We start from the raw sequence: 12,816 nt of genomic DNA on the forward strand, positions 1-12,816 counted from the left end.
GAGCTTATAATTAGATTTAATTCTGACAACCAATAGTAGGTAGGTAGAAGTAAGGCTAGGAAATGCAATCAGCTAGAGGAAATAATTGTGTCCCTAAGAGTGAGCATTTGTTAGTAATGGAGAATTGGAATGTGTTGATGGGAGTTAATTAAGGTACTCTGGTTTAGGAATAAGTAATGACTATTGGAAGAAAATATTAGAGCTTAGAAGGTCGAATGGCTTATTTACAGCTACAACAGCCAGGTTCACATGAAAAATGCTGACAGGTAGAGGGTAATATCGCCCACATAACATCATCATTAAACATTGATGGAGGAAAGTGCTATAAATTACCAACAGCAGATGAACCTTACAACATGATTTAGTGTTTGTGATGTGCATCAAATTCAAGAAAAAAAAACAAAAAAGTTATGAAGAATAAAGATATACTTTGTATGTTAAATTTTAAACTGAGATGAAAAGAAAGGAATGCGAGGAAGCCATGGATAGAATCCAGGATGATGACCATGGGATGGGTAGGACATAAAAAAGGCAGGGATCTACTCAAAATGGGATAATCAAAGCAGCAAAAAATTCTGTGAGAATGATGCATGGGAAAAGGATTTAGAAGCCATAGAGTATAGAAGAGAAAGTTAGGAAGATGGATGAGAGAAGAAAATGGAAGAATGAAAACACAGAAATCAGAAAGAGAAAGTAAAAAGACAAATGATGCGCTAAGACTTATCATCTGCTGTTTGGGATCAAAAGTGTTGCAAGGAGCAGCAGCTGGAGATGTCTTAGAGGAAATAGTTTCACTTCAAAGAAGATAGAAAGAGCTGTCATTGAGTAAGAAAGAAAAATCTGTTTACACTGCACAAAATGTACATGCACAGTATTAAATCAAAGTAGAAGAGATGCAGGCTAGATGGAAGGAATGCATTGACAAACTCTATTGCAAAAACAAGAGGTGAACATGCTTATACAGAGAAAAAGAATATGATGATGATGAGAATAGTCATGCATACCTCAGTGTGAGATGAAGAAAGTTTAAAAGAAAATATCGATGGAGATAACAAGGATTAACGGCAGCTGCAGAATCCACCCATCGTCCAACATTATGCGAACACTTACAGAATGGATAAAACCAGCTAATATTTAATATTACCATCACCCATATGACATGTTTAATTGGTAAATAACTTGTTGTTCTCAAGATATTGGCTGTTCGTCGCAATAAAGCTTTGTTAAAGTAAGGCCAGGGTAGTCAAGTGGGTAGCACACTGGTTACTGAGCTAAGCACCCAGGTTTCATACTGAGTGGTGCCTCCGGACAGGCTCACCTTCACCCATGCTGTATGAATTTTTGGATATCAGGTGTTCCTAAGAAGCTACAGGTGCAAAGGGAAAGGAACGAGAACCTTTATTGTGCACTGAGTGGGTATATTACCATGGTTTTATGTTCTAGCACAATATTAAAATACTTTACATCTCTTTCTCTGGTTTCAATTTTATTTATGTTGACTGATATTCCCCATACATAATTACTGCATCATATAACTAAATGACTATATCTAAATTGGTTAAGGCAAAGGTTGTAAAACCCTACAAAATAGGAGGATGAGGAATTCAAATGAACATTGATTGGAGTTATTTGTAATCCATCCCATTGCATTACATGTAATTTGTTTCAAATAGTTCCCGATGAATCGGGACAATGGTATGTGGAATGTATATTTTTAGCAATAAGGCACTTTAAAACAATGGATAGAGCTTGTGGGCCATAATGAGCCACATGAACGTGAGATACCCAAACAAACAAGATGAAAATTCCAGTTTTAATTTAAGTCAACCTATGTACAGGGAGAGTGTTGTGGCTTAACTAGACTAGAGAAGAGACCAATAAAGAAGCATTAGCTAAAGTCAAGTGGGAGTGATAGCGGGGAAGGGACTGGCTTTAGGGGGGGTGGGGGAGGTTTTGATTGGATGGTATGTGGGTGAGAGGGCACCTGCTGCAAATTATATTGGCGACACTGCTACTTGAGGGAACAGCATTTGGCCTGCATCACCTCATTCTATTGTTTTCTGACCCATGGTTGAAATTGCTAAATTAAGCAAAGCACACTGCAGATAATGAGGAATAGTAGTTCATTACTTTGTCTATGCAAGCATATTTGTGGGCATAATGTTTTAAGTTCCCAGTGTACTTCAGCAAAGTGCAATGGCCGAGTGGAATTGGCAAAAAGCTCCCATTCCATCTTTCATTTCAACCCCTCCCTTGCGCCACTCTCCAAGGGGGAGGGTGCCAACTGCAAGTTGCTACATTTTCCACCTGTGACATTAAGGGTGGGGATCATGAGTTGCGTGGCCGTGGATTAATAGGGTTTTGCCCTTCTTGACTTATGAGTTCTGCATGACCTATCTTGGTATGGTGGTGGTCTATCATATTAGTGGTTGTGGGTCATTTTCATTCCCTTCTTCTAACCTGAGAACTTCTGCAGTGGGTGAAATTAACACTCGTCAAATCTTAAGTTAACATATCTATACATGTGGCTTTTGTACAACCATGCATTCCTTTTCATACATTTGAGTGGATGTTTTCTCCCTATTCCTAGGCTTTTAAACACCATTCCTCTCCCTTACCCTTTCTACCTGGTGCTTGTCCCACCCCCTGCCACACACCTTTTTGCTGGATCACGAGATTTTGTGTGGATGTAGATCTTGTGGGCACCCCTGAAATTACTATGTGGCATTTAAATAATGTGCAACCTGAGTAAATAAATTTCATTAAATTAGCAATGGATATCCTATGCTAAGTGTCAAATGTAGCGACCTGAAATATTGTAAGACATAACATGCATCAATAATGCTGATATATTTCTTTCAGCAACATTCTTCAGTGCTTTCTGCCAGGATTTCATATCACTGGCTCTATATGCATCCGTGTTTGGATTCACAATTGGAGCTTACGTGGGCCTGACATCTGTTATCTTAGTTGATCTGTTAGGACTTGCAAAGCTAACCAATGCCTTTGGTCTACTCCTTCTCTTTCAAGGGATAGCATCATTTCTAGGACCACCAATAGCAGGCAAGTATTTATAAAATCAAAATATCAAAGGAAAGCAAAAGTATACAACATTGTGAGTGCCATAAATTTCATCTGAGAGCCCTGTTTCAGAGCATACACATTTACAGCTCTTTTAATTGCTTAATTTTGGATGATTAATTGCAAAACCTCAGTCATGAGCACATTTTGCCAATTAAGTGCTTGAGTGACCTGAGGTGATAAAAAAGAGAGGGCTTTTGATCAGCGAACTTAAAAAAGATACGGAATATTTATAGTAATGAATGTTCACTTTAACTATTTTAATTAGTTTGTAACTATTTATTAAGCATATTGAAGCATTTGAATCTTTATAGATTAATTGCAATGTGCATTGAGCGATCCAATAGTTATATTACTTTTCAGGGTATTATGTCATCTCCTTAATGTAAAAAATTATGACTTTGTTTAGTTTAATATCCTATCCTAAGATTGAATCAGGGACAGACTATGTGTAGGCTGGAGCAACAATAATTCCTCTAGGTAGTGCCACCCCTTTCAGATAGGTCAAAGGGCAGGCGCCAGATGAATTGCATTCTACAAAGTGCTAGTTCCTCAGTAAGGTGGCTGCAGAGGCATCTGACATTTCAGACATGATTTTACATTAAAAACACTATTGAGGAGGGCAATGGGAAATCACCCCAACTATATGTACAGGTCTTGGCAATGTATTGTGCCTGACAGTGGGAGATACAATACTTCCGCAGTTGTCATCCCATGAAATCCTAGGAAATTGAGATCAACAGCAGGAGCAGATTAGAAGACACAGAAGAGGACAGCATTAATTGGAATAGTGATTAGGAATGTTGGGATGGTGCTAACGGTAGCAAAATGGCAAAACAAAGCAGGAGACGAAGAGGGGAACTGTAGCTATTTCAGGCTTCTCTGTAAGGTGAGATGGAAGGAAAGCAGATAGGGATTACTGGGGGGTTATTGTCTAAAGACGGACCCCAATGCTATTTGCTTAAGGATGCCCTTATGGGATCGGCTACATGAATTGGCATTAGAGGCTATTCCATAAAATTTGCCTATGCCATTTTTGGATGCTGAGCATGGGGCTTGTTGAAAGTGGCCAGATGCTATTCTTTAAATGGCATCGGAAGTTATTCCGTAAAAGTACCAGACTTCTGCATCAGCGAACGGCATCAGTTGCGACCAATGGTACAGAAATATTAGGAAAGAATGAAGTTATTGCCTTCTGCATGACGATTCAAGTTGATGGAGGGTTGACAAAAGAAAAACATATTCTTTCTATCAATGCCATTGATTGAAATGACAGTTCCAAGTAATTGAAAAACAGAAGCCGCGGATTAGCTACTCGAATAGCATTAATGGTTTCTGGCGTAACTTTATGGAACCGATTCATTATAAATAAATGAAAGGACTAACTTTGTAGTTCCACACGAAAATTGTGTGGAACTACAAAGTTAGTCCTTTCATTTATTTACTCGATTAGCATCCAGAAATGACGTCGGTATGTTTTATAAATTAATTTTGATGCCATTTTACATAACCGATGCAATGATGGCATCCTTCGACAAATAGCATCGGGCACCATCGTTGGGGAATGACTTCCCAGGACCCATGAGACCCATAATGGCATCACTGAAATAACATAGACAAATTCATTGCTTTATGGTCGTCATTTGTCAAAGTTGTCATATATCACACATTATGAACACGAAAATGAAAGAAAATTGAGGGGGCTGATTTTTATACAAATAAATAATAAATCCCAGTCAAGGCAAATGATTTTTACACTCTGAAATTGTTGCATTGAAATAAATTTGATTTTAAAACCTGAGTGTGTTCTGATTTGGGCTCTGAAATGGGAGTTTAAAAGTACTGCCACGTTTGAAATATACACAAGAGAGAAAATGATGGCTCTGTTGACAATTTTAATTGCCTTTATCAAGAACTGTTCAACAAGATTTAGTGCTTCAATGAAATCAATTTTTGAAAGTATTTTATTAAATCATCATTTGACGAATACCTATATTTGTTTCATGTGCATGGAATTTAAGGTTACAATGCTTAGCAATAGCTATTTTCTTTTAATCAAGTAACAATGTGAAACACAACAGTAGAAGACAAGTTCAGTTCATTGGCAACCACCTTGATACTCAATCGACGGTCAGAGTCCAAACAATCGTCGAACACGAGTCATTTTGTTGTCGGGTTTGCTGGTTGACGGCCGCCGAGAGCGTTGAACCTCTTCCTCCTTCCCCCCTCCTTAAAGGCCTTTAACCACCCCAAAACTTGTGAGGAGGAGAGAGAAGAGTTCCCACAAGCCTCAGGAATCATTCTGTTAGTCTCCTCAAGAGTTTTTTTCAGTTTAGCACAAAACTTAGTAATCACGTAAAGTTGCTTGATTGTCGGTTCCATTTTTTTCATGACACAGTCGCCGGGCAGAGGTTTGCAATAACTGATGTCCTACCACTTCCACAGCTTGGAGAGCACTGAGACCAGTATCACGGCAAAGCATAGTGCCCCCCCCCCCCCCCCCAACTACTCCAAGTTGTTTGATCCCACTCAGACTAATAGGAGCGGCACGGGAAATTCGAATGCATTACTATTGGAACCAACCCTGTACTTTATCTACACTGCTGCAATCCTGTTAGTTTGCACTTTAGGTGTCATGATCGTCACTTGCATGCAAGAATTAGAAATATACATATACTACTTACTTCTCGGAACATTAATTATGATTATTGTTCACATGTAACTGGACTTCTACAATTGTAAACAAACAGACTAAAGGTGGGCACAGCACCAGAAAACTGTGCCGTTTTGACTGTTTACGTCGGGATTCTTTCTGCAGTCAAAGAAAAATATTTGAGAACTATCTAAACGTCTTCCACAGAATCGTGCATATTTGCTTCCATCTAATAACTCCTAATAGGCAGATAATAATCTCAGTGGTCCATATTGTGCTTCAAAATTTAGAAAAGAATTGACTAATCCCTGTCGAAATTCACAATTTTACCTAAGAGAAAACTTTAAGTACTCCCCTCTCTACGGTCAGTCTTCCAAAAGTTACTTCGCGAGTGACAGACTATTTTTACTCAGAGAGCATCATATTTGTCTATCTCAGGAGAAAACAAGCTCCTGACTTGGGTTTGGAGATTCAGCTGTTTTGGGAGATTCGGAACCGCATGTCTCTGGAGAAAACAAGTTACAGACTTGGGCCTCAGCAGGAAGCTTGGCCTCAGCTTTTAAAACGGTGATAGTAATAATAATGTCCATCCACTGACCATAAATATCATGTAGGTATAGGATTTGCCAAACACAAAGAATAGTGCAAGATACAGGTAAGTTTCAATCCGTAAACTTGCTTGAAAAATATCATATACATTAGAGTACATAATAAAAACATAATGCACTACAACTGCTCATCATATAAACAATTCATTCAATGACTAACAACAATTCATTAAGATGTGCTTGAGTTTCAATTCGAAAGAAAATTACTAAACTTAAAGTTTGGCTTAAGTTGCTTTTACCTTTTGATGCAATTCCATATTGATAATACTTTAAAAAATATTAATGATGGCTCCTTGTCTCATAATGCCATATCAGACTGTATTACCGACTACAGGCTATCAATGATATAAACATACTAATCACAAAATAAGAGGCAAATACATATGCAACTCAAAAATGTGAACCCCTGAATATCCCTGGAGGGATCACTATACATAGTTATTCAGTGAGCATAAATAATTTGTGCCTGCTGATTTTTAGTTTCTTGGAAATAATTTCAACAATTGGCATTGATTAAAAGAAAACGTTTTCTTACGTTAACCTTCCATGGACGTCTTGTAATTGCATCATGCATAATCTATGCACTCTTCCCCAATTTTTCCATGGCATCACTGATTGAAATCGCTGATGCTGGCCACTTTGACGGAATGACTACTGATGCTATTTTTGGGATGCAGTTCAAAGAATAGCATTGGGTGACTTAAATTGTCAGTGTGTACTACCAAGGTGGTCCAAGTAGATGGACATCAGAAAAAAAAATTGCATTAGGCAAAGGAGGATTCATGATGAGGGGGGGGGGGGAATTGATGACAGGGGTATTGAGTAAGGTTGATAAGAAAATATTAATGAAAACTTTGATCTGGAAGGTGGTTTTGTGCATTACCAAACCTTGGTCATTGAAGTATGATGATAGGTGAAGATTGGAGGCTTGTGAGATGAGTGGAATTACTCATTTCCCAACAACAGGGAGCTGAGGGCAGCGAAGCCTGATATAGTTCTTGTCAAGCATCTCACTCATACCCTCATTTTCATGATCGAGTTTTTGACAAGAATGGCAAAGGGCATCAGTTGCGCCACAGCTTGTGCTAGAGTCAATGCAGAAAGTCATCTTATTGGGGTCCCTTGCGTGCGTGGGACCAGATGACAAGGTAGCCGACATGGATGGACTGGGAACTATCAGGCTGAAAAGCCACTCTTCCATGCCTGCTATTTATGAGAAATAAGAGATGCAATCTATAGAGAAAAGTTCTATTGAGTGGAAGACAAAATGGAAGTTTTATTTATGTCCAACACATTACAAAATTAAGTTTAGTTTGGACACCTAATCCAGATGTCCACCTTTTCCTCACAGCTGGTTCCAATACCTCACAAAAACACATTGCAACAGACAAGTTAAGCCTAAAATTTCTCAAAAAGTCACCATCCCTCCAAATATACCTCTAAGGGTAGTGCAGCTCTTCTTGTGATTCATTTTGATCGCTCACGTGAAAAGCCACACACTGGCATCGGGTGAGAGAGAGGCCAGGGGTGGCGGGGCCTAGTTCATTCTCTGAGCCCCTGTGAAGTTATGAGAGGTCTGGGGGAATTTCTTTGAATGGCCCTTGGGGAGAAAGGGTGTTTCATTTGGGCAATAGCCTTGCCCAAGTGAAACACCCTTTGGTACTGCATCATGTAGAAAGTCAAGGCTAAAATAATGATCTCTCTCTCCTTTTCTTAGTTGTATTTCTGTATATATAGTCCACAAATACTAATTAGAAGGGGATACTTGGTGATCCTGGGAAATTATGACAATGGTATATTTTCATCAAGTGATTCCATATGTACGAGTATATGACAAAAGAAGAAACCTATATGTGCATGTACATTGAGTCAATTATGTGTTACATGTGTTCTGTTTAATATTAGCATCAGATTTCTACCTCTATTCATTTCAATTTATTAGTGTCTGTCGTCTCTTGGCACAAGAACATTCTTGTGATGAAAACTCTCTTCCATAACTGATCAATATAAATTGCAATAGGATATGTTCAAGAATGCTTCCGCCAATATTTTTGATTTTTAGAGAATTTGTGAATGGATTAGTAGTAACATATTAGCCTGAATATAATATGACCCAATGCATTTCAATGATTTAAATTTAAAAGAAAACCATTTCATTTCCTCTTGTTTGTATCATAATTTTCGGTGAACTTGGAAAAAAATGCAAGTGATAAACATTCTAAGTTTTTTTTCAGGGCTCTGAAATCAAATTAAATACTATATTCGGTAAAAATGGGGATCGGGATTGGTGCGGTGGCTATCGTACTGGCTTCCCACCCAGAGGGCCCGGGTTCAAATCCCGGTGGTGTTGAATATTTTTCAGAGGTATCTCGATCCCTCCTTGAGTTGCATTGTGGAGGGCACTTTGAGTGAGTACGCCGTCCGTCGGATGGGACATTAAGTTGCGGACCCCTTGGCGCCTTTCGTAAAGAGTAGGCTAATGCCAATGCCGGGTTTCTCTCCACCCTTAATCCTTTCCTGTCCATCCCCGATGGCGCAAATGACCTCAGCTGTCGGTCGCCTCCCCTTAATACTACTATTCGGTATAAACTTATATTTGCCTCTGTAACCAAATACTTGCTTCCAAGCTTAAACATTTTTTGTTTTTCTGCCTTTGGAGCGATGAATATTTTACAGCTCCCCAACAGACGTACATAGCTTTCTTTGTTAACTGGGGATTTGGAAGAAGTCTTTTTCTCTACATGATAAGTGTTCTTTCCTCCATCCATCATTAAACTAATAAAGGGTTAATGAGCAGAATTATTAACACAAAAACACTGGTGTAAGAGGTGCAGAGACCGAAAGCCACCCAGACTGCAAAATGAAACTTTCGTGAAAGATAACTTCACCAAGACAACATGAATGCGAATTTGCTAAAATGTAGCCGATTTGCATCTATTTTCAATTTGCTACTCAAGATGATGCTTTTACAGTATATTGATAAAATGTGGTGTCACAATATGAATGTCCAATTCATGTATAATTTAGCAACAATTAGTAGATGCATTAAAATTCGAGCAGATATGTGCATTACATACTTATAGTTTTAGAACAAATACTCAAAGGTTGAAAGGGAATTGGGATAGTGTGGTGGCTCAGGTAATGGCTTCCCACCCAGAGGACTCAGGTTCGACTCCTGGTGATGGCAGATATTTTTCAGTGGTATCCTGATCCCTACTTGAAGTGCTTTGTGTAGAGCACTTTAAGTGAGTATGCTGTCTGTCGGATGGGACGTTAAACTGGCACCTCTCTTTCAAGAGTAGGCTAATGCTGATGCCGGGTTTCCCTCCACCCTTCCTCCTTTCTCATGCATCCCAAAAGGCTCAAATGACCTCAGCCATCAGTCGCCTCCCCTAAAACTACTTGTACTACTCTAAGGTTAAATAAGATTTTGAATGGTACATATTAGAGGAAAAACACCATATTAAATTTTGGCTGATTTGGTGAATGGCATTTACATTCCTTATACTTATCGCTGTAATGAATTCACGTTCCCTCATAGGCCGCTGTGACCTTTGTACTTTTCCCTTGCTCTCTGACTCCCCACTAGTAAGAATTTAAACTTTTGAAATCATCCTAATGTATCATAGTAAAATTACTATTAAACTGATTTGGAGATCCAAAATCATTTTTCTCAAAAAAGATGGATTTCCTTAGCTAAAACATTAAGGAGGAGAGATGACACCTTTCAGCATTCCGGCACAAAGCCAGAGGTCCAACCCTCGGAGCAAGAGGCGGAGGGAAAATCCTGCATACTTATGACCCAAATCAGACCTCTATTTCCTAATGTTGTCTATCCAAGTCTTTTTCAAGAGGCTGAAGATTAAAATATCACACACATGAAGTTTTTTCAGTATTATAACTGAAAATGGCAGATAAAATCAACAAAACAAGTATTTGCCAGTCACCAGCAGTCTCAGTTTGACTCAACTATGCAATCACTTCTGCAGTTTTTGCTCCACCCCACAATCCCTTTTCGAGACTTCGCGTTAGCGTCACTTTAATGGCTCATGTTTCATTTGTGTATGCCTCTGCTTCCACAGTTATTTAATGCTTTTTTATTCAATCTTTCCTACTTTCCTCAACGTGCCAGGTTGGCTCTATGATGCTCTTGGGTCTTATGACCCAGGATTCTATGTGGCGGGTGTCACCATTGCTCTCAGTGGATTGGTGCTGTTCTTCATTCCTGCTCTTCAACGATGCATCAAGGTAAAATCGCAGTCATGAGGATCTTGAGAGTGGAGTGCTTGCATTTACAAGAGGACTACATTTTTTTTATAGTGTCTGATAAAAACAATTATACAAAATTGCTCAAAGAGTGATGAATACAGTTAACCATCATGATTTTGGTATCAGTATGTGGCTACTTGGATTTTAATCCAGGAATATTTTGAAGATACAATGCAGAATAGAAAACCATATCTGTGCAATTGGTTTGAAGAAGATGCATCTAGCTCTGTCAAGTAATAACAAGTATGCTTGGTAGATCATGAAAAGTGTTTTTATATGGTAGGTTGTACAGAATACAGGGAAGATGAAAAAACTATTAATGGTGAAATACACATATCAAGCCTGACTATGTGTCCAAACATCTGCAAAAAATGAAGGAAATGTGTTAATGGTTGTTGTTATTGTTAAAGAGCGAACTGTGGCAGCTTTACTGACATTAAAACTGTTGCCGTGGAATTCAGGTCTCTTGATAATGTGAGTCCAATATTTATCAAGAAATCAAGTCTGACAAATGAACCAGGGTATAAACACTTAAAAGACTGAAATGCCATTTGCAGATTATTAAATAGCATTATTCACTTCTTGGAGTGAAATCAAATTTCCTGTTTTTACTCTATTCTTGATAAATTAAATCTATACATAATTATATTTCTCAAAAACATCCTGAATGAAAAGTTATAAAACTACAGGGATTGAATGATACGTGTTGAATTTTTGTTTACTTACCTACTTACAAGAATAATTGTGATTCTCCATTTGTGGCCTAAGAAAATTGTTTACTGAAAAGTTTGTTGCAATCTTCTTACATTTTTAAGAAGCCTATTGGCATAATTAAATAATGTTTTTAAAATTACTGCATTTTATTTTATTTCGTCAAAGTGCATCTGAGACTCTTGACCTCAACAGTCAGACAGTCCATGAGTGTGTCATAAGTGAATTAATGTTAAGAGAACCAAATACCTTTTGTACTTGATAAGATAGAGCTCAACACTGCCGATGTATTTTATTATTTAATGCTAGAGATATGCTTCAGCAGAGAAGACAATCAACCTGGTTTATAATCCCTAATGTATTTTTGAGGTCAAGCATAGCATATATACTAGCAAAGGCTTATGTCAGTATCCTCGGTTATGCCCGCGAGGCGAAAATTTCCCTCGAGTTGGGCGAACCAGAGCTGTGGCTTCTCCGGAAAAAATGGCGGCACCCGCATGGCCACGTGGTTGACGGCGTGTGTATTTTCGGCCATATTCCCGTTAGGATTGCGAGATTAGCTAGCACTTCAAAATTTAGATAAACGGCGAGCACTGCAAATTTCCGTTTCCATACAATAAATATAAAAACTTTTCGCGCAACACTAGAGTCACCATAGCGATCACGTCGGGGTCACCAATTTGTGGGAGTGCTGGAAATTATTTTAGCGCAGGCGGTGCTAGGAAATACTAATAAAGCACATATAAAGCGTTTGAATGAACAGCAGATTTATTTCTGAGTGCTGTGGATAACAGACCAAGGTCAACAAGGAAAGATATATGCCATGGGCGCAACGTGCACAAGAGGGATGAACGCTCGGCGGGGGTTGAGGCGTGACTAGTTCCGCGTGGGTCAAAATGCCTCCTCGTAGGTCGAGCCTAGGGTGACACCTCGCGGTACACCCCTGAATCGCACAAAAAAATGAACGGCCACATCACCTCCCTCGGCAGATGCGGAGCATACTCTTGCAAAGAGAGAGATATTATAATTGGCACTTCACAAAGTGATTGTAAAACACACAAAAATTACTTAACAAATGCCAGGTAAATAATACCACACAAAAAAACAAATACTGTTATACAATAACACAGCAGCAAGTACAAAGTAAAATCAGATAACATACAGGAGATGGAAAAATATTGAAACGCCCCTAAGTCACAAAGTCAGCTAAATGCTTGGGAAAATGCACTCTTCTCTGTGATCGTCTAGGTTGCGGTAATATGGGAGGCTGCTGAGGAACGGTAGGATTGGTCGCCCTAGGTATGGTAGCAGCAGGGCAATGTGGCACTAACCATGGAGTTTCATCAAACTGGGCACAAGATACGTCATCATTAACAACATACGCTGGTTTGACGCGGTCAATTGCCGCAGATACCTCTCTACCCTGGATTTTAAGCTTGAATGTCTTGGGACCACGCTGGATCACTGGAAATGGCCCATCATAAGGAGGATCCA

At 38.9% G+C, this 12,816-nt stretch overlaps 1 protein-coding gene across 3 annotated transcripts in view; it reads left to right on the plus strand.

Moving 5' to 3' along the window:
- Mct1 (Monocarboxylate transporter 1) overlaps positions 1-11,369 on the plus strand; it is a 120,735-nt gene extending 109,366 nt beyond the window's left edge. For all 3 annotated transcript variants that reach the window (XM_071597939.1, XM_071597938.1, XM_071597941.1), the window contains 2 exons: positions 2,863-3,063; positions 10,475-11,369. In XM_071597939.1, coding sequence (XP_071454040.1) covers positions 2,863-3,063; positions 10,475-10,608 — 335 coding nt within the window. In that variant the 3' untranslated portion in view covers positions 10,609-11,369. The remainder of the gene's footprint in view (positions 1-2,862; positions 3,064-10,474) is intronic.
- The last annotated feature ends 1,447 nt before the right edge of the window (positions 11,370-12,816 follow it).

Source organism: Hetaerina americana, unplaced genomic scaffold (assembly GCF_022747635.1).
Source record: "Hetaerina americana unplaced genomic scaffold, ioHetAmer1.1.p SCAF_9, whole genome shotgun sequence".
Lineage (NCBI taxonomy): Eukaryota > Metazoa > Arthropoda > Insecta > Odonata > Calopterygidae > Hetaerina > Hetaerina americana.